The sequence below is a fragment of the Aspergillus welwitschiae genome (genome assembly GCF_003344945.1).
Source record: "Aspergillus welwitschiae strain CBS 139.54b unplaced genomic scaffold BDQ94scaffold_1, whole genome shotgun sequence".
Taxonomy (NCBI): Eukaryota; Fungi; Ascomycota; class Eurotiomycetes; order Eurotiales; family Aspergillaceae; genus Aspergillus; species Aspergillus welwitschiae.
This window is the reverse complement of record NW_020798695.1, coordinates 1,179,713-1,203,616: the sequence shown is the minus strand read 5'-3', so window position 1 is coordinate 1,203,616 and position 23,904 is coordinate 1,179,713. Positions and strand designations below refer to the sequence as shown.

At 50.6% G+C, this 23,904-nt stretch overlaps 9 protein-coding genes across 9 annotated transcripts; 7 read left to right on the top strand and 2 right to left on the bottom strand.

Annotated features, from left to right (window-relative positions):
* Positions 1-622: 622 nt before the first annotated feature.
* BDQ94DRAFT_5335 (uncharacterized protein) lies at positions 623-1,800 on the top strand. The gene is made up of 4 exons (XM_026775993.1): positions 623-967; positions 1,094-1,155; positions 1,219-1,509; positions 1,563-1,800. Exons 1-4 carry the CDS (start codon positions 868-870, stop codon positions 1,737-1,739), a joined length of 630 nt encoding a protein of 209 aa, XP_026632442.1. The 5' UTR covers positions 623-867; the 3' UTR covers positions 1,740-1,800.
* Positions 1,801-2,700: 900 nt separating this feature from the next.
* On the top strand, positions 2,701-3,633 carry BDQ94DRAFT_165133 (phytanoyl-CoA dioxygenase family protein; the record flags this gene model as incomplete). The annotated part of the gene is made up of 1 exon (XM_026770210.1): positions 2,701-3,633. The coding sequence occupies one exon, from the start codon at positions 2,701-2,703 to the stop codon at positions 3,631-3,633; it is 933 nt and encodes a 310-aa protein (XP_026632441.1).
* BDQ94DRAFT_133035 (snoRNA-binding rRNA-processing protein UTP15) lies at positions 3,379-5,512 on the bottom strand. The gene has a single exon (XM_026764193.1). It carries the CDS (start codon positions 5,398-5,400, stop codon positions 3,775-3,777), a length of 1,626 nt encoding a protein of 541 aa, XP_026632440.1. The 5' UTR covers positions 5,401-5,512; the 3' UTR covers positions 3,379-3,774.
* A 2,968-nt stretch (positions 5,513-8,480) lies between these two features.
* BDQ94DRAFT_165131 (uncharacterized protein) lies at positions 8,481-10,912 on the top strand (the record flags this gene model as incomplete). Its single annotated transcript, XM_026770209.1, has 2 exons — positions 8,481-8,728; positions 8,788-10,912. 2 exons carry the CDS (start codon positions 8,481-8,483, stop codon positions 10,910-10,912), a joined length of 2,373 nt encoding a protein of 790 aa, XP_026632439.1.
* Positions 10,913-11,706: 794 nt separating this feature from the next.
* On the top strand, positions 11,707-12,271 carry BDQ94DRAFT_133031 (uncharacterized protein). Its single transcript, XM_026764192.1, has one exon. It carries the CDS (start codon positions 11,844-11,846, stop codon positions 12,177-12,179), a length of 336 nt encoding a protein of 111 aa, XP_026632438.1. The 5' UTR covers positions 11,707-11,843; the 3' UTR covers positions 12,180-12,271.
* Positions 12,272-13,062: 791 nt separating this feature from the next.
* On the bottom strand, positions 13,063-14,123 carry BDQ94DRAFT_165129 (uncharacterized protein; the record flags this gene model as incomplete). The annotated part of the gene is made up of 2 exons (XM_026770208.1): positions 13,063-13,899; positions 13,959-14,123. 2 exons carry the CDS (start codon positions 14,121-14,123, stop codon positions 13,063-13,065), a joined length of 1,002 nt encoding a protein of 333 aa, XP_026632437.1.
* A 353-nt stretch (positions 14,124-14,476) lies between these two features.
* On the top strand, positions 14,477-15,572 carry BDQ94DRAFT_176931 (uncharacterized protein). Its single transcript, XM_026772783.1, has 4 exons — positions 14,477-14,714; positions 14,770-15,162; positions 15,235-15,323; positions 15,361-15,572. Exons 1-4 carry the CDS (start codon positions 14,651-14,653, stop codon positions 15,514-15,516), a joined length of 702 nt encoding a protein of 233 aa, XP_026632436.1. The 5' UTR covers positions 14,477-14,650; the 3' UTR covers positions 15,517-15,572.
* An 848-nt stretch (positions 15,573-16,420) lies between these two features.
* Positions 16,421-18,507, top strand: BDQ94DRAFT_165127 (class I SAM-dependent methyltransferase; the record flags this gene model as incomplete). Its single annotated transcript, XM_026770207.1, has 2 exons — positions 16,421-16,824; positions 17,655-18,507. The coding sequence occupies 2 exons, from the start codon at positions 16,421-16,423 to the stop codon at positions 18,505-18,507; spliced, it is 1,257 nt and encodes a 418-aa protein (XP_026632435.1).
* A 1,344-nt stretch (positions 18,508-19,851) lies between these two features.
* BDQ94DRAFT_156163 (P-loop containing nucleoside triphosphate hydrolase protein) lies at positions 19,852-23,441 on the top strand (the record flags this gene model as incomplete). Its single annotated transcript, XM_026768592.1, has 3 exons — positions 19,852-21,037; positions 21,085-21,215; positions 21,273-23,441. The coding sequence occupies 3 exons, from the start codon at positions 19,852-19,854 to the stop codon at positions 23,439-23,441; spliced, it is 3,486 nt and encodes a 1,161-aa protein (XP_026632434.1).
* Between the last annotated feature and the right edge of the window lie 463 nt (positions 23,442-23,904).

The following is a 23,904-nucleotide window of genomic DNA, read 5'->3' as shown; positions in this document are numbered from 1 at the left end:
TAATGAAGACTCAATTCCCGTAAATAAGCTCTCTGGTGACCCGATGGACGACCGGCCCCTTGCTTCCGAAGTTGGCATGATGGATGATGGATATCGAGAGAGCAAAAGAAGCCGGGCAGCAGCTGCAGTGCAACGTTCGGGAACCGGTTGGCCAGAGGGTTTCAATTCAGTGCACATCACACCTTTTGGCAGTCCATCCCCGCCATGGAGGAGGGCGCTTTGACCGAAGGGATCGACGGTCACTCGGGGGTAGGAATGTTTTATATGTCTGTCCGCTGATGGCTGAGGGAAATACCGGTGGAGATGATGATGGACGAAGTATCATACCAGATGGAGGGATATTCCTCCTCCCTTTCTTCAAGACATGCGAACCATGAGGACATGACCAGGTCAGTCTTGTCATACACTACTTACTATTTCCCCCACCCCTCCCTCTCGGTTCTTTTCACGATGCTGAGGTATTTCTTTGGGGGTGGGAGGTCCTCGAGGTCGAGAGTAGATGTTTTTGTTTTGTTTTCCCTTGATGATATGATGCTGAATGGACTGATTTGATGCTTTCGGGGATAAGCTCCCGAGCGCAACTGTCACTGTCACCACCTGACCAGCCCTGCTTCGTCTGCCTTCAATCCGGCTTTTTAGTCCAACTCCCTTCTCCTCTTCTCTTCTTGATTCCCCTGATTCCCTTTTTTTTACTTTCTTATCCCGGTCGGGATTCTCATTTCCCTCCCTTATATATCATCAATCTAATCTTTTCTCACTTCTCTTCCTCCCCCCCTTGGTTGCCTCTCACCGCCCCATCCGATCGCCTGCACGGGCTCTGCTGCTTGTTGTCGTCATCGCTACTGGCCGCTTGCTTCCCCCGCCGTGATGGATTTCCATCTGGTGCCTCGAGGGGAAGACCGCAATTATACCGGGTTCCTCACCAAAACCATTGTCTATACGGCCTCGTTGATTGTATTTCTGGCCTGTAAGTAATGTGGCGCTCGTCCTGTTCGCTAGCTACAGAGCTAGCAATTAGTACCTGCAGTTCTCCTGCCCTCGATGCAATTCGTGCACGCGCACCCAACACCAACTAACAAGTCTCTCCACGCAGCTTTTGGTCTCACCGTGGCCTCTATCGTCGTTCCAAAATGGGTCACCTTTACTGATTCCGATGTTGGTTTTGCTGTCCCGTCCAGCTGTCCGACCAGCCACTAACAAAGAATGACAACTATACAGCCCCGCTGGCGTTACACCTACGGCCTCCACCGTCGCTGCTCCCATGTAACCGGTCTATGCGAGCCTTTCCCCCAGAAAGATGACTGCCACGGCGACGATCGCTATTTCTGCTCCATGTGGCGCTCCGTCGGCTTTCTCATGTCGTTCGCCATCGTTTTGGAGGGAATGAGCGTGGTCGCGTATTTGATTGTCTTGTCTGGGGGGAAGCGCCTGCGCGAGTCGGGGTGGAAGATAGTTAGTTTGTTGATTATTCTGTCGGCGGTGGTACAGGCAGCTAGCATGTCGCTTGTGGTGAGTTTCCTGCTCATGTTCGTACCTACTGGTGGCATGCTAAGAGGGGTTAGGCATACCTCGTCGACAATGAAGACCGGTTCGCCTCTGGCTGGGTGTTGGATGAGTCGTGGATTTTCTGCACCGTGAGCTGGTGCGTGAGTCTGTTCGTCGCCGGAGTGTTGATCCTCGCGGGTAATACACTGCCTTCGGAGGGTGGGTATGAGTTGATCCCGGATCAGATCAACTAATTAAGCTTTGAGCCGATGGCTCTGATGGGATGGATACGACGATATAATGAGGAATATGCTATGATTGGCAATGAGTGGCGTTGGTGGATGATTGCAGTATGCTTTTCAGCCTGATGTTATTGTTATTGGTACTTGAAAACGGTGTAGCTAGCTGGTATAGTTAACGTGATATAATTATTTGAGAATCTGTTGATCCTATTTGATAAAAATTTCCTCGAACAATCTCAGGAAACTAAAAAAAAACCCCGAATAAGGGCATTCTTATCATCTTCACCCTTTCCTCCCGTCCACCTACTCGCATATCTATAAACTGATTTAAATACTCATGCAGAGCAGTCATAACGATCAGGGTAGCTGTGTATGGTGGCAGACTACTTCTAGATGATTTCCAGACATGCCCGTATTGTTTCTTGCTGGCCTACTGGCATAAAATTATCCGTATTTGGTGGTCTAGAATCTGTGTGTTGTACGTGATGTGAGCTGTATGGTATGATAAATGTGTAGAGTCCATGTGCTTGTGTAACTGATGTTTTCTGATTTCCTTGACTTGAAATAGTAATGTATCAGGATCTAGTGTGGACGTTATGTAGTGAATGTGATTGATCTTATAGTCCTTTAGCGTTGGAGATTACATCGAGCCACCTTTACTCTTTATCACTACTCTGTATATGCCATATTCGACTATACCAAAATACTTACCCTCTATTAAATCATAAAGCCAAATACAGTTCACACATCAGCCGATCCAATCCACAGACACAACTAGTTAGCTAGTAAGTAACATGAACAACTGAAAGATAACCCCCACCCCATCCATCCACCCACCGATAAGCCACACCCCGATAAGCCCCCCCTTCATATAAGAAGCCCACCACCGACCCCGCTCTCTCCACACAACAACCAACATCCTCACCAACAGTCCTTCCTCACCACTAAAAGAAAATAGTAACCACCACGCAAAATGCCCGGCCTAACCCCCTCCCAGCTCGCCACCTTCAATTCAACCGGCTACCTCATCATCCCAGACTACCTAACACCCTCGGAAATAACCTCCTGCCTGACCGAGACCAACAACCTTCTAACCACCTTCCCCCTCGACACCCACCCGCTCACCCAATTCACCACCGGCGACTCCTCCCCGACAGACAAACACGTCGGCGACACCTACTTCCTGGAATCCGGCGACAAAGTGCGCTTCTTCTTCGAGCCGTCCGCCATCGACTCCACCACCTCCCGCCTCCTCAAACCCAAGCACCAGGCCGTGAACAAAATCGGGCATAGCCTGCACACCCTCTCCGAGCCATTCAAATCGATCACTCTCTCTGAAAGAAATGCCGAGATAGCCAAGTCGTTGGGCTTCAAGGATCCAAGGGTCTTGCAAAGCATGGTGATTTGCAAGCAACCCGGGATCGGGGGCGCCGTGCCCCCTCACCGCGACAGCGAGTTCTTGTATACGGATCCGCCGAGTGCCGTGGGGTGGTGGATTGCCTTGCAGGATGCCGGGAAGGGGAATGCGAGTTTGGGGATGGTGAAGGGGAGTCATCGGCGGGGGCAGGGCATTGGGAGGAGGTTTGTTAGGGTTTATGATGATAAGGGGGAGGTGGATGGGACGGGGTTTGTGGAGAATACGGGGGGGAGGTTTCCGAAGGGGTTGGAGGTGCAGGAGGGTGATGATGATGGGGAGGAGGAGGTGGAGGTGGTGGATGTTAAGGCGGGTTCGTTGGTGTTGATTCATGGCAATGTCTTGCATAAGAGTGAGAGGAATGCCGGGGATAAGAGTCGGTTTGCGTATACGTTTCATGTTATTGAGGGGGCGGAGGGGTGGAGGTATGATGAGAGGAATTGGTTGCAGCCGACTGGGGAGGGATTTTCTAGGTTGTATGCTGATAATTGAGAAGGAAAATGCATGCATGTATGTATCATCTATGTAGTAGCCACCAAACTCCATCCAGGTATCCAATAGTAGTAACTATAGTACTTTAACAGTCATGCTTTTTTGGTTTTGTTTGGGTCTGTTATCTGTTATGCTCTCTGCTCATGCAGCAAGCATCTCCAACATTCCCTTCGTCTGGTACGCTTGATGCGCCATCTCCACCTCGTCGCGCACTCGCCGGTGCAGCCGCTCCACCATCTTGTCGATCTGCGCCGACTGGCCCAGGTTGCCCGAGTAGATGTCCAGCACGTTCATCGCCACCTCCACGCTCAGCTGCACCAGTCGCGGCTCCGTGATGTTCTTGTGCACCCATTGCAGCACCGGCTGCAGCGTCACCTCGTCGCGATTCTGCAGGGACGCCCGCAGCGCGGACCGATGCCGCAGCGCCGTCAATAGCGTCAATTGTGCTGTCTTGTCGTTCGACCGCAGCACCTGATCCAGGGCCGCTGAGTACTTCGCCTTGCGCAGGTCGAGTTCCCACGGTTGCTCCTTCTTCCGCTTCTTGAGGTCCCGCCCCTCGATCACAATGTCCACGCCCTCACCGACAAAGTCCTGTCCGCGCAGGCGCTTCTCCCACCCGGATCCGCGCTGCTTCTTTTGCTTGGCCGCCTTCCGGTCGTGCTCTTCCAGCTTGCCCTCCAGCAGCGCCTGCATCTCCTTGCGGCGCTCGCGCTCACGGATCTTCTGTTGTCCGGACAGGCGGGTCTTGATCGACAGAAGACCAGACTGCATACCGACGGCAATGTGCTTGTCCTCCTGGGCGATGCCCGATGTGATCGCGCGAAGGGAGAGAATGGGGGACGGGTACTTGGAGCCCGAGACCATGTTCCACCCGGTCGTTTCGAATACCTTCGTGTGGCCGTCCAGCGCACCGGAGAGCAGGCGCTCGCCGTTCGACGCCAGCGCCAGCGACGTGACGGTCTTTTGGTGGCTCTGAATCATGTGCAGGGGCTTGCCGGCCACGATATCCAGCACCGCGATCTTGTTGTCGGCCGCCGCAAGCACCGTCGTGCCCGTGGGCATGGGGAGCACCGTCTCAATCGCTGCGCCCATCTTGAATGTCATGGCGGACCGGTTTTCAACGCGAGGATCCCACAGTCGCACGGTCCGGTCGTAACTACCGGAGACCACCAGGCCGGAGGAGGCCAGAGACCCCGGCATGAATGCACCGCTGCGCACGTAATCGGTATGGCCAGTGAAGACCTTCTGGCTGTTCTCGCTGGGCAGATCCCACAGTCGTACCGTCCGATCGTCACTGGCGGTCATGACGCATGTAGGGTCGCTGGGAGAGAATTTCGTGACCCAGACGGGCTGCTTGTGATCCTTCCATGTCTTCAAGATGGCACGGGAGCTCACGTCGAACACCTGCACCGTACCAGAGTCGTCACCAACGGCGATGACTCGCCCGTCGGGACGGACATCTGTGCCTCGTACCGTATCATCGAAGCGGGTGATTGTGCGGAGGAGTTTGCGAGTGCGGATGGAGTAGATCTGGACGCGGGCGCCGGTGGTCACGGTGAACACATCGGGGGGTTGGGTGAGGGAAGGGAAGGCGGAGGCAGAGGAGGGAGCGGAGGGTTGCGTGATGAGGTTGACGGGTCCATTGGCTGGCGAGGGGATGAGGAGAGGATTCTTGAAGGTCTTCCAATATTGCTGCTCCGGCGTCAAACGGGTCGAGGGCAGCGCCGGCAGCTTGACCTGTTGCAGAGGGAGGACGGGGGCAGCCATGGCTGCTGTGGCCCTAGTCGGGATAGATTGATGGAAAGTAGATTTTGAGACTGCTAATTTGTATAAAGAAGGAGAGATCAGCCAGCAGCCTGCGCCTTGGACGTTGTCGGCGTCGTCGAAGTGGTTCGGGGAAATTTTTTGGACGGAGCCTCTATCGCATCGGGAAAAGTCTATCGGCGCCCGATTAGGTTTAGCGCGAGAAACTGCTATAGTCCATTTGGAGTTGATCTTTATCAGCAAAACATTATCCATCAGAAAAGATCTTGTGAGTTTTGCTAAGACATAGGAGCTGAGCTATCTTGCTGTATAATATGGTGGCTCTGAATGGCTCCTATACATGAGCAGCGTGCTTCATCAGTTGTTGTCGATGTGTATCTCATGAGTGAGTTCTCAAATATGTGCGAACTCTTTGGCCATCGTCAGTAACTGGATATTAGCCATTGATTTCTCAGCACTTTGGAGATAGAAGACATAGCAAGATAGCCTTAAGGATATTTGCGGCTGATACAGACACCCAGAGTAACTTGGTAGAATAGTATTTGACCAGAAGCGTTTTCGGAACAAGAATCTGGAAGCCATTGAGGCGAAGAACAATTGTCTCAATAGCGAACAGTCAGTTTACGCAGATAAACAGTTCTTAACTCTTTTTTGCTACTCACTTCCTAGTGAAGATGAATGGGGAAGACAAAAGTACCTCTCGGCTGGTCTGTCCGGGCCGCAGCTTCCCTGGCACTAACAGCAGCGTATCTACTATCTACAACGGAGGCAGCTACACGAATCTCCATACCATGAGAATCCCCACAGACAACACATAGATCTCTCGATTTTTCTACTTTCTATACTGCCATAATACCCAGACCAGAATTGAACAGCAGTTCAGCAAACGTCCAGACCGCATCTGATGGCCCAGACCGACCTCACCGCTGAACGCCAAAACACGTCATGAATCAAGAGCTGAAACTACTGCAAAGCTGGCCGAAGTCAGTATCGGTGACCCAGTCAGAGAATGCTCTTACTATTGCTCGGTTACCATTGCTGACCGGTAGCTCCTATCTCCCCAATTTGAGTCCCAGTCACCGTTTGCTCCACAGGCTTATGCGCGTTGACCAACACAAACCCAAGCATTGGACAACTTGAAGTTATGGTCTCGAACAGCCTCAACAGCCTCATCAACGCCTTACCAGAATTGATATCCACCTTACAACACAGTCAAGTGTGACTAGGATGTGACGATGCCTCCGTGCCTCATGCCCTATCAACCAACCTGAGGTCCACTTGAACACCGGTATCTATGCTGTCACCATCAGACAATGACGGCTTAAATTAGCCAAGGACTACTGTGGAGTGAGACATCGACCGTTTTCATTCTGATCGGGCAGGATTTGAGTTATACTTGGGTATACAGAATGGGTCCAGCTATGGATCAATTGTGGAGGCTTGATCTAGCTATGTGCCTGGCCGAATTTTCTCCGTCTGCAGTGCGATTGCCTGGTTCGGGAGAAATAAGCATGGGGATCCATGCCATATCGCACTGCTCCATAGCAAGCTCCCAGTTGCGGCAAATTGCTTACTCGTGAGTGGGGTTCGTCCTTGATTTCTCGTTCCTTGATTTCTCCAGGCTCTTCAATCTTTTGACTTTACAGGGAAGCCCCAGACACCCGCTATTGGCCGGCTTGCCAGGCACCCGGGACACCGTGGGAAGCGTCCGACCCATCCTTATTCGTGCCCGGCCGTGCAGAGCCGATCAGCCACACCCCAGCTGCCGCTGCCGATCGTCTGGCGGAATGCCACACCTGCTAACCATCGGACACTAACCACTAACCACTAACCGCCTACGTTCCACGTGGGTGCGACTCCAAGATTAGTCTAGACCAGAAGTCCGCGGGCCCACGAATTCAATTGACTCTTCTCCGAGACGGAATACGGAGTAGACATCTGCCAACTTCAAGCCTGACGCGGGTTCCTGGCGGAACAATCGCACGACTAGAACTTTTCGAGGTGCCGTACGAGATTGCTTCGCCCCGTCATGACATCAGCCTACGAAGCTCAATCTCGCTTCTGGTGTTCTGACGAATCAAGCCGAATCGTAGTGGCTGGGATCAAGCTGAAGCCGATGCAGCGCACAGGCAGCAGAATTGTATACTATTGACACCCTGCATTGTAGGCGTACTCGACCAAGTTTGGTACTGACGTATGCAATGGCGTCGCAGAAGCTGCAGCGACAGCACAAGGAGTGGAGGCGCACTGTAACGGAGCTGCCGCCCCAACTAGCAAGGCGGCCGCAGTGTCGGATGATTTACTGTCATCTCCACTGACACCGCAAGTATCATGTTTCGTGCGATATGGCCTTGGGTCTATGTGGTCGGCTACGGGCATGCTTGGTGTCGTATGAACGGCCAAGTGTCAACTTTACTCTGTGAAGGGGAGATCGAGAGAGTTATTCGTGGCATTTTCAGGCCCATCCAGGTGCGTGTGCAGCATCTTCTGTCTTGTATACTCGTCTCAGGTTGGAAATCCGTGGCTGGAAGTTATCCTCCAACCCGGCCTCCACATGGGGGCCAGATCCCTAAGGTTGTCACCTCGTGATGACCGGGATCCGCCACCAGCTGCTTTAACCAATCAGGACAGAGAGCGCGAGTAATCTAACGAAAGATACCAGTACTGATTTGTATGATTCCAAGCAGGAAGGCGCGATCGGGCCAATCACAGCCCCACTCCCAGCCACATCACCCGCCCAACCTCCCCTTTTTCGGCTGGCCCCACCGCAAGTTGCCACCCAATCAGTGCGCCCGTCGCTTATCGATAAGCCGCGATCCTCCAGCTCCCAGAACTATGCCCGTCCTCTCTCCCTTTCTCCCCTCCCTGCACTCATTTCTGCAAAACAACTTCACACGAAACGAACTGGTCTCTCGTTACTATTACTGCTCTACCTTGCTGCTCCACATTTGAAAAACAAAACCATCCAACCAACGCTCATCGGTCTTTCGTTACTCTCCTTCACGTTCTCTGTCAATCCACCCCAAACCGAACTGCGTCTTGTCACTCCTTCATTATATTTCTCCCTAGGATAGTCTAGCAAAATGATGGACGCCAGAGTCCCCAAGCGGGGCTTAATGGCAATGGCTCATACTGCTCATGCAGCGGGCATCTTCGCGGATATGTCCGTGGATGGCCCAATTATTGGCACGTTGGTGGTCGTCGCCGACCGGGCCAAAAACCTACCAAATAGAAAAACAATGGGCAAGCAGAATCCTTACTGTGCTGCGCGTCTTGGAAAAGAAGCAAAGAAAACTGGCACCGACCTGCGAGGTGGTCAAACCCCCAAATGGTATGTATCTTGCCACCATCTGAACTCGGACGTCATATAGACGGCGCTGACTGACGTAGGGATGATGAACTTCGCTTTAACGTACACGAATCTCCAGACTACTATAGACTCAAAGTCTCTGTATTCAATGATGAGAAAAAGACGGATCTCATTGGAGAGACATGGGTCGATCTGAGTGATCTGATCATCCCGGGCGGCAGCCAGAACGACCACTGGCATCCCTTGCAATACCGTGGAAAATACGCTGGCGAAGTCAGACTTGAAATGACTTACTATGATACGAGGCCTGAAGATGAAGCAGTGATCGAAAGAAGAACTCCCGCAGCTGAGAAGTCTCACCACCCGAAGAAGGTTGCATCTTTCAGCTCAGGTCCAGTGCCGGCTAGCCCTGGTACCCTCTCCGGTCCCAGGCAGTTGAAAGATGTCAAAAGACGCCCGCTCCCTTCAGATCCTCGCCCGAGATCCTCGGCGCACTCAAGCACATCGAGTAGCTCACCGGTTCGTGCCAATGATAGCACGAACTCGGCTGCATCATTCAACCACCACAGCAACCACAACCACCATCAAGACCTCAGACAGCCAAGAGTGGATAACAGCAGCTCTGGAATGAGCGATAGCACCACCTCGCTTCCTACATACAATCACAGAGAATATGCAAACCCGCAACGACTGGATAGCAACAGTTTAGTCGTTGGCACTCCCACGGGATCCTACCACTCGAATCCCTGTCCCTACCCTATCACTTCTTCGGACAGCGGTTCAGGTGCCACTCATAGCACGACTTCGTTGCCAAATTATCAGAATAATGAGTACTCGAGGCCTCATGTTGAGCATAGCAATCCGCCGATGAGCGACAGCTCCAGCCTGCTTCCACTCCTTCCCAACCCTCACCGAATTGAGTACGCTAGCCAGGCGCCGCCTCACAGTAGCAGCAACTCACTCGTCGGCAATGCCACGAGCTCGTACAATACGAGTTCATGTCCTTCTTATCACGCCGAATACACAAAAATACCAGACAGCAGTTCGTTTGCCTCGACAAGCTCAAGTGCGCAACAGCCGGCCTACGGGCATTATCGTGAATATGCACAAATTGGATATACCCCCCCACTTCTCACCGACAGTCAGCCGTCTTCCCTGTCATACGCGATGATGCAACCCCGTGTTGAGGACGAAGAAGAAGACGGACTTCCACCCCCTCCACCCGCCCATCGCTCAGGACTGGTGCCAACCAGCCAACCAGTGCCAGTGGTACCCAACCCTGTCCCTCAGGCGTACACGCAACCAGCTCCTCTGCCGCAGGTTACCATGCCTGAGCCGATGGAAAAGCCTGCTTCGGACAACAGTCTGTATACGACCCCGTCGTGGGATCCCAATTGGGACTATCCCAGAGGCAGACGGGAGGAAAAGGCCGTGGCCACAACAAACGCGGTGCCAGCAAGTCTAGTCCCTGGTTTTGATCCAGTACTTGCAGCAGCCGAATCGGATCGCGCGGCGTATGAGCGAGAAATCAGACGAAGGAGCGGTAACTTCGATGAGAATCCGCTGCAAATGGTTCATAAGCCAGTTGATGACCACAGGAGGCATTCTCATGGTATCTACGACGAAAATCCTCTGAAGAAACCTCATGATACTCGGTCTCTTGTGAGTCGAACTTCGACAGCCCCGAATAATCAACTTGTCCCCCGAAGAAAATCAGTCAGCCCCCGACCCCCTTCGATGAGGGGCCGGGAGGTGTCTCCTGTTCCATTCTCTCCCGATTCCTACCTGCCTGAAGCGGCGCGAGAGCCAGCAGCGCGGGAATCAGGCCCCATTATAGGGGATGATGGTCGAGAAATTGATCCTTCCGACCACTTGCCTACCAATACCTGGGCCCCAGAGCCCGAACGGAAAACCAAAAAGCCGGGAGTTGTTGTGCGTTTCCGCAGCCCCGTTCATCGAGACAGTCCACCCAAGGACTACGGACATCGCAAGTCCATGACCGAAGCATACTCTAATTCTCCCTCGAGGCTATATGCCGAGGCAAACAACCCACCTATACCATCTAAGGTCCCTGTCGGCCTCCCAACCAAAAGTTATGGAAACATTGATCAAAGCTACGATGCTCTGAGCCGAGAGCTCAATACGATAGATATTGGAGGATCTGGTCGAGGCATGAAAAGATATGCCCTTAGTTACGTGTCTTAGATAGATACTTTTTTTTTTTCTCTTTTTCTCTTGCGTGTTATGGTTTGATGACAGCGATGTGCTGCATCTTTCTTTTCTCTAGATAGGATGATTTCCTTTTCTTGTCTCTGGCAGGTTCAAGTGTTTGCTTTAGATAGCTTTCTTTTATGTGTTTTCTTTCGGTTTAGGTAGCTTTTCATTCTTATGTCAGATAGCTAGCTATCTTTATGATACCAATGTTACTCATCAAAAGTCCAAAGCATATGAAGCAATACTGATAATAATTGACTGAACAAGCTTATAGACTCTGACCCAGGAACACCAAGCCTGAAGTCTTCATGTAACAGCTAGTAGGGGCATCAAGCGGATAGACAGTACAAACCTCCAGAGCCATGATATCAGCTATCCACACAAGCAATTAACAAACAGCCAAAACCAACATCTTCCAGTACACACAGTCCCAGGAAGGGAAAGTCCCCATCACAACATGCATCCCACCTACGCAAGCCCAGCAACCACCAGCAGTTCTAGAACCCCAATGGAAGAATCGAAGGCCAAGACCCGAAACAAATGAGACAATCACGGACCAATAACAAAGGTACCATGATTCAGATTGACTTCATGATGAACCATTGATTGACATATAGCCCGTGCGGGGACTCATTCATGCTCTCTTATTGCATGGTACGGATGGATCGCATAGTTGTTGTTATTGGGGGAGGAGGGGATGACATCACATTTGTTGCCACTGGGATGGAGCTGTGGGTATAAGTACCCTTGGATCTTTCGAGGACAATGCTTATTGTTGAATTATTATTCTGCAGAAGCTTATCCTACTCTATTATTATCATTGTTTTATTATCAATTGATACAATCTTATCTCAATATACTCGGTTATTATCGTCCATCCTACCACCGAAGAAACAACCACACCACCACCACCACAAACAAAATGTCCTACCGCACCTCCAGCTCCTCCTCATCCGCCTACTCCTCTTTCTCCTCTTCCTCCTCTACCACCAACAACAACAACCCCCAAACCGAAACAACTGGCCACCGCTACGCCACTACCTCACACACCGATCCCACCGGCGCTACTACCGTCCGCACCGGATACCAAAATCTAGGCGAGGAGCCGGTGTTCGAAGAACGGAGGTTCGATTCTGCGGGTCGGGAGGCCGCGTTGATGGATACTCAGGGTGGAATGGGTGCTGCAGGCGGGACTAGGGCTATTAGGGAGTTGGATGAGGATGCTGATGAGGGGGACTGGGAGGATGGGACTTATTAATGTCTTCTCTTGTCTTTTAGTGAGGGGATGATGTGTGTTTCATTTGATGGTAATGGTAATGGTAATGAAATGTGATTGTATTGATATCCCGGAATATTGAGTACCGTAGTATGTGGTGATTGTTGGCTATTCGAATTGATGATGGGCTATACCGTTCCCAGCTGCCTAAGCCAGGCGTGGATGTCTAGGCCGTCGCGCGGACACCTGGACAGACTACTCTGATAAATGGTGACTCGATCCTTCTGACAGACCATGCGACTCGGACGGGTGGGTGCATCGAACTGTGGGTGTGTCTCGAGGTTCCCGGCGCTCATCAGCAGGATACTTGCAGGCGAGATTTAACTGATCGTAGGATGCGCAAGGTGAGCTTCGATTGCATCTGGGGGATATATGATCAATAGTGGATGGGTGGATGTGACGTACAGAATTTTACGCCGATGACATTCCTCACAGGCCAGCGCGGTGCGCCGCCGTTTAGCTGGGGAGAGCAGAACTGACAGATATTATTGGGAGAGAAAATGCTTGAGACGAATGTTGAAGAATTGAAAGATGATGAGAGTGATGGGAAGTTATGTTAGTAACTAAGCTACAGTGAGAGGGGCGATCGAACTGGACCGCAGGACTGTACTTGTCTATATTAGAATGGTACTATTTTTGTATACTAGGCTGGTACTCTTGTAAAGTGCTGAGCATCGGATTGTGGTCGATTGAGAGAAGGGAATGGACCCAATTTTTGGTACATTAGTAGTAGTTAAATTATCATCTGATCTATCAAAGAAAACGGAGATGTTCTAGCTTAAGTCCGACCTGAAGCCCCGCACAATATGCAGGCCGGAAAGGCTTCTAACATATATATGCCGTGGTATACCATGTCCAGTGGGGTCTATTCCAGCCATGCCTCGATAGCAGCCCGCAAGTTCTCCTGCAGCCACTCCTCGTCCCCTCTAGTCTCGCCTTCAAAGCCATGACCCCCTGGCCGCAGTGCCAAAACAATCTTATCCCCTCCCGGCTTCCCCTTCATTACTTTCCTTGCTTTATCCACGAAGGCCTGACTAATCCCCGGAGGCACGATGTCATCATCCAGGCCGTGTCGGATAGAGATACCTCCACGAGGAAACTTGACGTCCGGCTCATCCAGCCGTTCCATAGGGTGCCGCAGTGCCCGTCGGGGGTCTTTCTCAGTCCCACGCTCGTAGAGTTCATAGAGGCGTTCAGACTCAATAGTAGCAAGCATCAAAGGCAGCCGTCCAGGTGGCATGATTGATGACTTAACTATTCCCTGTTCACTGTCTCTGATCGCTTCATCCACAAGTCGATTGGCCTCTTCCAGAGACAGACCGCTCGGACGGGGTCGGTCTTTCCGTGGGAAACCATCCTCGACGGGGGCACTTAGCATGCCAGGAAAGGCTGCTGTACAAGCCCGGATCTCCTCTGGGTGAGCCAGGGCGAGACAGATGCTCAGTGTGCCCCCGGCGGATTCGCCGGCAGTGATAATGCGATCCAGGTCAAGTTCTGTTGGATTAGGCTGAGATGATAGGAGTTCTGCCGCCACGGGCGAATGCAGCCAGATCCAGAAATCCTCAATGTCATCGAACAAGTCAAGGCTGGTAGCCTCGGGCAAGAGGCGGTAGTTCGGAGATACGATCACCGCATTGTGTTGTTTCGCGATGTCGAAGAGGTATTGAGGAAACCATTCAAAGAAGAGCGAGTCTCCGGTTAGCTACTGCAAGTTAGTATTGAACGTATTGAATGTGCCGGACTAGTGAGTGGACTACTTACGAAACCGCCGCCATGAAAGTGGATGATAACTGGCCGCTTGCCGGTGTTGTATGACGACTGGGGAATGATGAGATCGGCGCGGAGATGGTGATCGCCGACTGTCTTATAGTTGGTTTGGACCAAGTCAAAACCGGCCAGTCTTTTCTGCGCCAAGGGTGACTGCATTCTGTCAGGATTTCAAGTAGAAGCTGCACTGTATGATTGAGAGGGCGATGAAGTAGGCAGCAGCATCGTTTCAGCAGGAAATTGGCCATATTTATGGTCTGCTAAAGATCATATTGTTGGATGGGCATGTCGGACATAACAGTATTTGTCTGGTTTGCTCTGTTTGTCAGAGGGGTATTCTGGAATGTGATTTGCTTCTCGAGGTGGTGATTAGGCTGTTTGTTTGCATGATCACATCAGATGCAAACACATCTTACAAATCCCATGTTTGCGCTTGGATCCTCGGGTTTGACAATGAGACCGCAGCTGGGCATTACTTGATTTCTTTCGCTGGAATGCAAAGTAAGCACTAATGTATGGGTCTCTTGCTCATCATTAGTCTGGTAGGTTGAATCTTTCGCATTTCGTTGCTAGTTCTAACCCCGGGAAAAGGAGATAATAATCGGAGACCGGGCATGTGGGGATAGTATCCGTCTGGAAACAGATGCCCCCACCGGCTGCCGCGGACTTAAGCGGGCATACACGTCATGGGAGTCAACATCTTCAGCAATTCTGCGATTAATATAGCGAATCATACCAGCCTGAACTTCAGTTCCCCTAGACCTGAACTAGTTGTTGCCATCATCAAGCTCCTCGGCCAGATAAGATGTCCTCCGGCAGCATGTCCTGATTTTCGGAGGCACCTCCGGCATAGGCCTGGGTGTGGCCAAGCTTTCACTAGCCGCATCAGCCAAAGTCACTGTGTCTTCATCCTCAAGCAAACGCATTGAATCCACCGTCCAGGATCTCAAGTCGGAATTCCCAAATGCCCAGCTCCAAGGACACGTCTGCGATCTTTCCAAAGACACGATCGAAGAAGACCTCGAAGCGCTATTCCAAAAGACCAGCCAAGTTGATCACATTGTTTTCACCGCGACTGATGCGCCAGCCATCATGCCCGTGCAAGAAATCACTCGGGAGAAGCTCATCGCTGCCGGTCAAGTGCGCTTTTTCGCGGCCGTACTCGTCGCCAAGATTGCCTCTCGATACCTCTCCCCGGGTCCGGATTCATCAATTACCTTAACGACAGGAACTAATTGAAAACATCCGATGCCCAACTGGACGGCGGTAGCTGGATACTTAGGTGGTACTTGCAGTGTTGCGTGTAATCTAGCGGTAGATTTGAAGCCAATACGTGTTAACGCTGTGAGTCCTGGACTGGTGAAAACTCCCCTATGGAACATTCTGATGAGTGGAGGAGCAAGAAAAGATATGCCAGTTTTCCGCAGCGAAAAATCCAACGGGAAGAATCGCTCAGCCGGAAGAAGTGGCAGAGGCTTATCTATATCTGATGAAGGATACGAACATTACCGGGCGGATAGTGAGTACGGATTCGGGTGCTTCACTTGTTTAAACATGTTTAAATACATAAGCATCACTCCCTTGGAGAAGAAAATACATCATCTCGAGTATATGCAGGACACTTACTGTAAACATCTTACCCAACTTCTCGTCCATTGGCTCCCTGGCACCAGGATGTCACGCAATCTAGGGTACCAAAGCCATTTAGGTGATGTCCAGCATCAAGAAAGTTCATCAATCCCCTGAGCTAGGCTCACCAATTCCTCCCCTAAATTTTCCCTTGAACGCCTGGCTGGTCTCATCAGACCAGGCAACTGCACTGAAAACAAGTAACTCGACACAGGATGCAGACGCGTAAAGCCCAAGGCCAAAAGAAAACAGCAACTGTCCAATCACCATCAAGAATCTACAACCGAGCAGTAAACTGTAGTACAAATTAGGCACACATGGTCGAGTTCTCTCTTATACTACCCGAGATTGAATCCCAGACTAGGAGCCGGCGCCTCATTGATCTCACAACCGAGACTTGACCCCGGACATATCGGGGTCATTCACGTCCACATGCACATGACCTCATTATCCGAACGGCTGTATTACCTTTTGGAGGGTGATTCAGCCCTTCAGTTCTCTGCTGTGCGCGTATACCCCCACACTGCCCCGTCAATTGTGATAGACAGGTTTGCAATCCCCCAGACAGATTGAACTTGTACATTCCTCGTATACGCCTAACCTCGTGCATATACGAGTTGGTCAATTGACCTAGTACTGAGAACTAGGCAGATACATGACTGAAACCGAGCTAGAACCCAACATGAACCACCATAAGCGACAAACAACCTATATATAGGACCACAATCTACTTCCATCTCATCACCTACAACTCAGATCAGGAATTCCAAACAGACAACGAACAACACAATCTACTACCTTATCATAAATACTAAATAGTACCCAAAATGAACCTCCTCCTCATCACCCTCCCCCTACTCCTCCCTCTCACCCTCGCCCACCCAACCAACCCCCTAACCGCCGCCCTGGACATCGCCCACGACGCCACCCAATCCGCCGCGAATATCATCAACTCCACCCCCAACATAATCTCCTCTGCTGCGCCCTACAACCTCGTCTCCGACCTCTGCACCCCAACAGGCGCAAACTACTGCAATCTGGGAATCGCCACATATGCACCCAACGGCCGAGTCCAGCTGCGCGAGACTTACGTCTACGATCGCTCCTGCAGGGGACTTGGAGCTCTCCCGCAGAGCATGGATACGGGCCATTGGTCTTTGCATTCGCTGCTGCCGTGGACGGTGGAAGTCGATGTTAAGGGCGGTGGGATTAAGCCGGAGGGCGACGCTTGGTATGCCGGACGGAAAACGGATCTGGGGAAGAAGATGGCATGTAAGGATTGTGCTGGCGGGTTGAAGGATTGGCAGTGTTGTAGGGTGGCGTTTGATTGTCGGTAGATGACTAGATTATATTAGATTGCTGGGAGTTGACAGGGATAGGGGAGGAGAGTGATGAGGGTGTCTTTCGGGTTATATTGTCTTTGTCTTATTGGGGGGAAATGATGATCTTGGGTTTATGGGATTGGGTATGGATTTGATGGAGGAGAGTATGTTGGAGAAGGAAGACTGTGGTCGAGTATGTAGAAAAGGGGGTAATGGGAGTGGAGCATAATTGCCGCCTTTATAGGTAGTATGATTCTGGGACATATTCCTCCATCGGCTGTCCGATATATCGTTTTAGTCTAGCAGTCAGCATTTGACATATGATGTAGTCCATTCTAGATTAGGCCCATAGTGACCTGGTTATTACCTGCTACATCGTCCCTTTCATACGACACAGAAAGCTTCCCCAGCTGGATCGCTGGTGCTGTTGAATGAAGCACATGCTACGCCAGCTATAACTACCGAATTAAGGGCCCAGGATCCATCACAACAGCTCCACCCGGCTGAAAACCCCGCTTTCCTTTGAAGGCTAGAAATAGGCCCTACTGCCTTGGAAACGTGTCAGGAAGAGTTCTCATCGGGTCTCCAACCCGGATCATCATGGCCACTGTGAAATCCACTTCCAGCGCCCCAAAAGGCAACGCTTTCGTTGGAACCGAAGGGATTTATAACCTCCCTCACCACCAACGGGAGATCGACCGTCTGCAACGGCAGCACAACTTAATTCTGTCGTCTACAGGAGGTCTTCTCCTGGGCATACCGCTGGGACCAATGCAACCCTGAGGATTCTGGATGCTGGTGCAGCGGACGGTAAGTGGAAAGGAGAGAGCCCATATATCCTCGATAGAATTGCGTTGATCGATGAGTCTGGAGCAGGAACCTGGCTTCGTTCTCTAGCAGAGCACTATCCCAATCAGAAATGGTCCCTTCATGGCATCGACATTGGCTCCGCGCTTTTCCCGCCCCCATCTGCGGATGGACCGATTGTGGATCTTCAGAAACATGATATCCGCGAGCCAATTCCCGAGCACCTGCACCCACCAGAGATCTTCGACATCATTCATCAACGCTATCTTGTATGGGGCCTGAGAAGCGCGGAATGGCCACAGGTCTTGGGAAACTTGCGTTCAGTGTTGAAGCCTGGAGGCTGGATTCAGCTCGTGGAAGCCCAATGGGTAGATCGTGACGCACCATTTGACCCTGTTGAGTTCCCTAACCTCGCTAAGATGTCGGAAATGCAAAAGTGGAGTACTGATGCTTTCGGAATGAATGCCTATATTGCTTATGAGCTGGAGGAATTGCTGCGACACTCTGGGTTCGTGAACATCACCAAGACCTCGTTCGCTATAGGGTATGGTGCAGTAGCTAGAGAGGAGCAGTGGAAAGTGACCTCTGCTTATTTATTGGTGGAAGGATACCGCAGCCTCGGGCATAAGATGCCTCCTGGTGGTATTCCTGGGGTGGCGAGGACTCCGGCTGAGTTCGATGCTTTCTTGGACGATTTGCGGGACGAGGTGTTAAGACATGGATATGCGCCTCAGCTGAACATTGTCATTGGGCAGAAGCCTCGGAACCAGCTTAGCCACCTCTGAGTGCACAGGCGCTGAGTTATAGTCCAACAAGGTATATGAAGTGATGTTATGTCTGGGGCTGCAGACATTTATGCAATTATTCTCGAATCTCTTCATCATATCAAAGTAAAATGGCTGAATAACCGAGTCCAAGCATTATAACTAACCAATAGAGATGTATAGTCGCCAACGGTGGCGCCAGCCTCATGGCAGGTAAGCAAGAAGCTTCTGACCGGGTGGGGAGAGGTTGCGAGTGTGTACAAGTGGTACGAGGGAGCTGGAGCCTCCAACTACCTTGCCTCCGCTGTGAGAATGTGAGGTGCTCCTTCCCCAACCACCCGCAGTGAGGAGGATTGCGAAGACTCATGATCGATCAAAAAGAATGCCAGTTGCTCTTCCCATCTATTCTGCCTACAGATATCTGAATCATGAGTTAGGTATGCAAACATCTAGAGATGGCTAGGCTGCGCTGTTGACTCGCTTCACCACTATTTCTTCACTGAATCAACTGAGACAAGAATAAGTGTATTCCTACTACAGTGACTAATCCCACCGCGGTGAAATGCTGCCTTTGTTTGGACCCGACACTCGAATATATGAAACTCAGCATCCCTACCAAAAGTCCTTCGTCACACTTCCCACCAGAACCTCATAGATTACGACCGCAACTGGCGCGGAACCTATCACAATCCAAAGAGGCCCTCTACCTGTTTTTCCCCAGTCCGGCCACGCAAGGGGTGTGGATCCACCTGAACCTGCGACCAGTTCTGCTGGCTCAGGCAGACAATGCTGCCTGCTTTGGTGGCTAAAACCATACATGATCTATGCGCACAGATTTGTTACGCAATAGTTAGGTCGAAAGGTCTATACTGCTCAGTAACCGGACGCATTTCGCGTGAGACATGAATCACCAACCAACACTCTACACCATCATACGTATGTGTCGGAGATCAACTATTTCCCCGAGGGCGCCATAATACTGATCCCAATGACAGTGTCTTGTCTGACTGAGCACACTGAGCCTCACCGGTTGTGATAAGGTTACGGGCGTGCTTGCTGCATGTATGCGGCGTAAATAGCTCTGAGAGTGCACCAATCATGCAGGTTATGAGATGATCTCAGTTTAATTACATATGCGCCGTGAGGTGACGGCTCTCACTGAATCACTCAAGGCTACAGCGTCGTTGCCTACCCAACAAGTAACGAGGCTTTTCTATTCATCTTCTCAAAGAAACAGAAATATAGGCCTTGATGAATGTTGACCCGTCCTATAAGTATTTCCAACGTCCTCGTTGGAAAGTATGTTTGTTCATCAGGCCTTTCATCTATTTATTTACCTGCGGGATTTAGATAGCTGACGGCAAAATGGGAGAACAACAAGGTCCATCAGATGAGGACATTGACGTGGAGACCACCATCGAGGAACCGATCCCTACAAGCAAGGAAGAATGCGACAGCCAACAAAATGCTGGAGGAAACCAACCAAAGACAACGGGAGCGGATTCTAGTTCTGATGAATGGCAGCACCTTGATAACACCGTTCTAGACGAGGCATTTTCTTCGCTTGATTGTACTGAGCACAAAGATCTTGAGGGCACTGTGCCAGACAACCCCCAGGAACAGTCGTCGGAAGAAAATACCAGTACGAAAGACACGGCATCATGCGGCGATTTTGCAAACGAGGAGACGGACAATACAGCAAAAGAAGGAAGTCAACCAGATAATGACGAAGCTGTTGAAACACACGTTGATGAGGGTGGACCAACAGCACCAAGTTTGCCCAGCGAGAAGAAAGACGTCAACCAAAGCAATTCGAGTGCTAATTACGAAGGACTGAACGAAGAGGTGAAAGAGGTGAATTTATCTGATAGCGAAGAGCAGAGGGTCAATGCAGACGGAGAAGATGGCGAAACACACAAACTTGAAGACAACAAAGTCGTCGACATCCAAGTCGACGGCCAATATTACGACCAAATCCCCAAGATCGACGAGGAATCTGGCGACAAAACGGATGGCGACCAAGTCGATTATGACAAAGCTGAAGAAAACCGTGATAATAGTAGTCAAGGCAACAGTGACGATGAAAGTAACGACAATCGGAATGACGGAAATTACGGTGAAGAAGACAACAACCAGCGCGATGAAGATGACGAAGACACCAAATCTGTCTCTAGCACAGATAGCGACCACTTTCTCAAAACATGGACGTATCTACCAGAAGACAAAGACAATGCTGATAGGAGTGATATGGACCTGAAGTTTGATGACCAAGCCATTGAAGACCTTCAAGCCAACGTGTACGACATGGACGATGACTCGCCATCCCGCTTGGAATGGCTTAGACAGAAAAGGCTACCAGCCAGGCCGCAGCCCTCCAAGAATGAAAAGAGGCTAGAAAGGTTGATGGACCGCGTCATGTGCCTTATTGGTCAGGAGAGTGTCAAGGCGCAATTTTTGGCCATCAAAGCCAGGATCGAGGCTGGTAAATCGCGGGGTGAAGACTTTAAGAAAGTCCATTATGGTATAATTATCACTGGAAATATAGGAACTGGTCAGTCTTCCTCATCCACCTGTGAGAACTTTGCCTGAAGAATATAGGAAAAACAATTGTGGCCAAGCTGTATGCAGAGTTTCTTGCTTGTTTTGACCTTGTGGTGCGAAATGAAAGTCCGTATTTAGGGTGGCGTCTAGAATGCTCTAGTCTTACCCGTTGGTGCCCAGAACATGGTGTATGTTCAGTGTTTCTGTTTTCTAAAACATATCCTTCGAGTACTGATACTCTCCAGGTCATGTTCATTCACCGGGCCGACCAGCTTACAACAAATTCAAGAGCAACTGACGTGTTCTTCACCTTCATGCAGAATTACATTGGAGATATTGCCGTGATCCTTATAGGACCGCACAAAGGCTTCTGTGACACTGGAGCGTCTCGCCTGTTTACCCTAAAGCTGGCCCTCGAGGACTATTCTGATGAAGAGATCCATCGCCTATTGATTCGCATACTAAAGAAGACTAAATTGCACGTTGACGGAGGTTGGGATGGACCATATCTCAAGATCGTTACCCGTCGGATCTGTCGTATGCGATCAGAAAAAGACTTCAGTAATATGCTTGCTCTGCGCGCTGCTTTGGAACAGGTGATGAATCGTCAAGCTTTGCGGCTCCGCCAGTCAATAGGAGATACGGCTGCCAAGCGTGGGAAAGCCCCCAACTATAACTTTCTGACAAAATTCGACCTTCTCGGGCCAGAACCAGGGAACAGGTGGAAAGACAGCAAGGCCTGGAAGCAACTGCAAAGTATGATCGGGCTTCAAGAGGTCAAAGAGATGGTCGATGAACTTGTGCATAGAGCAAACACCAATTATCACCGTGAAATTTACGACCTACCTCCAGTTGATATGCCTTTGAACAAGGTGTTTCTGGGTCCTCCAGGTACTGGCAAGACGACGGCTGCCAAGCTATATGGGCAGATTATTGCCGAACTTGGTCTCCTCTCTGGTGACGAGGTTGTGGTGAAAAGTCCATCTGATTTCATCGGACAATATATCGGCGACTCAGAAGCAAACACCAAGGAAATACTCCGTGCTACTGAGGGCAAGGTCCTCATCATCGATGATGCGCATATGCTTTATCAGGGAACAGGGCATGGAGCTAATTCCTCAGATTCGTTCCGGCTCGCTGTTGTGGATACGCTAGTCACAAACATTTCGAATAGACCGGGGGATGACCGTTGTATTATCCTTATCGGGTATCCGGACTTGATGAAGGAGTTCTTCAACAACAGCAACCCTGGTCTACGACGTCGATTTCCACTAGAGGAGGCTTTTCACTTTCAAGACTATACCATTGATCAGCTCGCCATGATCCTTGACCTGAAGATGTCGCGTGATGGAATCGAGGCTACTGATCATGCCAGAGAAGTTGCCCTAGAAGTCCTTGCGCAGGCTCGAGACCGGCCCAATTTCGGGAATGGAGGTGATGTCGAGAATCTGCTTGGTAAAGCGAAAGCGGCCTTTAACAAGCGACTAAGGGGTGTCACGGACCGGAACGGAAGAAAGATTGAGGCCGTCGATTTCGATCCTGAGTATGATAGGGCCTTCAGGAATAGCAAGGCATGTGAATCACTCCTCTCGTCGATGATCGGTATGGACAGTATCATCTCCCTTTTCAGGAACTATCAAAAGGTAGCGGCCGGGATGCGATTGCAGGGGGTAGATCCGCGTCCATATATCCCTTTCGCATATGTCTTCAAGGGCCCACCAGGGACCGGGAAAACTACTACGGCTCGCATTCTTGGCGACATATTTTACGAAACGGGGTTTCTTTCAACGTCCGAAGTCATTGATTGCTCTGCGACAGACATGATAGGCGAGTATGTAGGGCAGACAGGACCCAAGGTGGTCAAACTTCTGGAACGGGCTCTGGGAAAGGTACTATTCATCGACGAAGCTTATCGGCTGGCGGGAGAGTCCACTGGAAACTGCTCGAGCTTTGCTAGCGAAGCTGTTGGAGAGTTGGTCGACTGTATGACAAAGCCACGCTACGCTCGCAAGCTGGTGATTGTCCTTGCTGGCTACTCTGATGAGATGGATAGGCTACTTCATATTAACACGGGGTTACGGTCTCGGTTTCCGACTGATATTGTCTTTCCCTCGATGAGCCCAGCTCACTGTGTTGAATATCTTGAAATGCAGCTAGGGAAGCTCCAGATCAGAGTGGATCGAAGACTTAGCTCTAGTGAAGGGAAGTTTGCAACTGTGCTGGACCTGTTTGCCCAGTTGCAGAGGACAAGGTCTTGGGCAAATGCCCGGGATGTTGAAACACTGGTCCGCAATATCACTTTCGAGGTTTACAAGAGTCAACCCGGCCCCAGTGACTCCGATCTCAGCGTTTCCATGGACAAGATCATTACCTGCCTGAAGGAGCTGCTACACCAGCGAGCTTCAGCCTACTGAGTAGACGCGCCTTTAAGTGCGGGACCGTCTGAAGTTCTAGTTCATTGGTATTCATTTCGGGGTTTTGTGTTTCTGTTACTGATGCTTGGTGATCTGCCTTCTTATAGTTCAATATCTTCTAGACATGCTTTGTTTTGGCCCGACCACGCTCGTGCTAATAGTATTTGCCATTTCGAAATTTACTATTCTGGTAGGCATTTTCTGTATAGTATCTTTCTTAGTTCATAACGTAATGTTAGTAGATGCGCAGGATCCGGACATCCCACCAAGATCTGGACATTCCCCAGACTCAGTAAGCTTATATGAGGTGGTCAATGAATTTTCATTGACCGAGAGCTTCTTCTGTGGCTGTCGTGATGGTAGTAAGGTACCCATAACCATCGGCGATGTGAGTAAGTACCTCGGAATAGCAAGTTAGCAAGTCCAAAAGATAGCCATGCTCTGACAAGATCTGCCAAAAGAA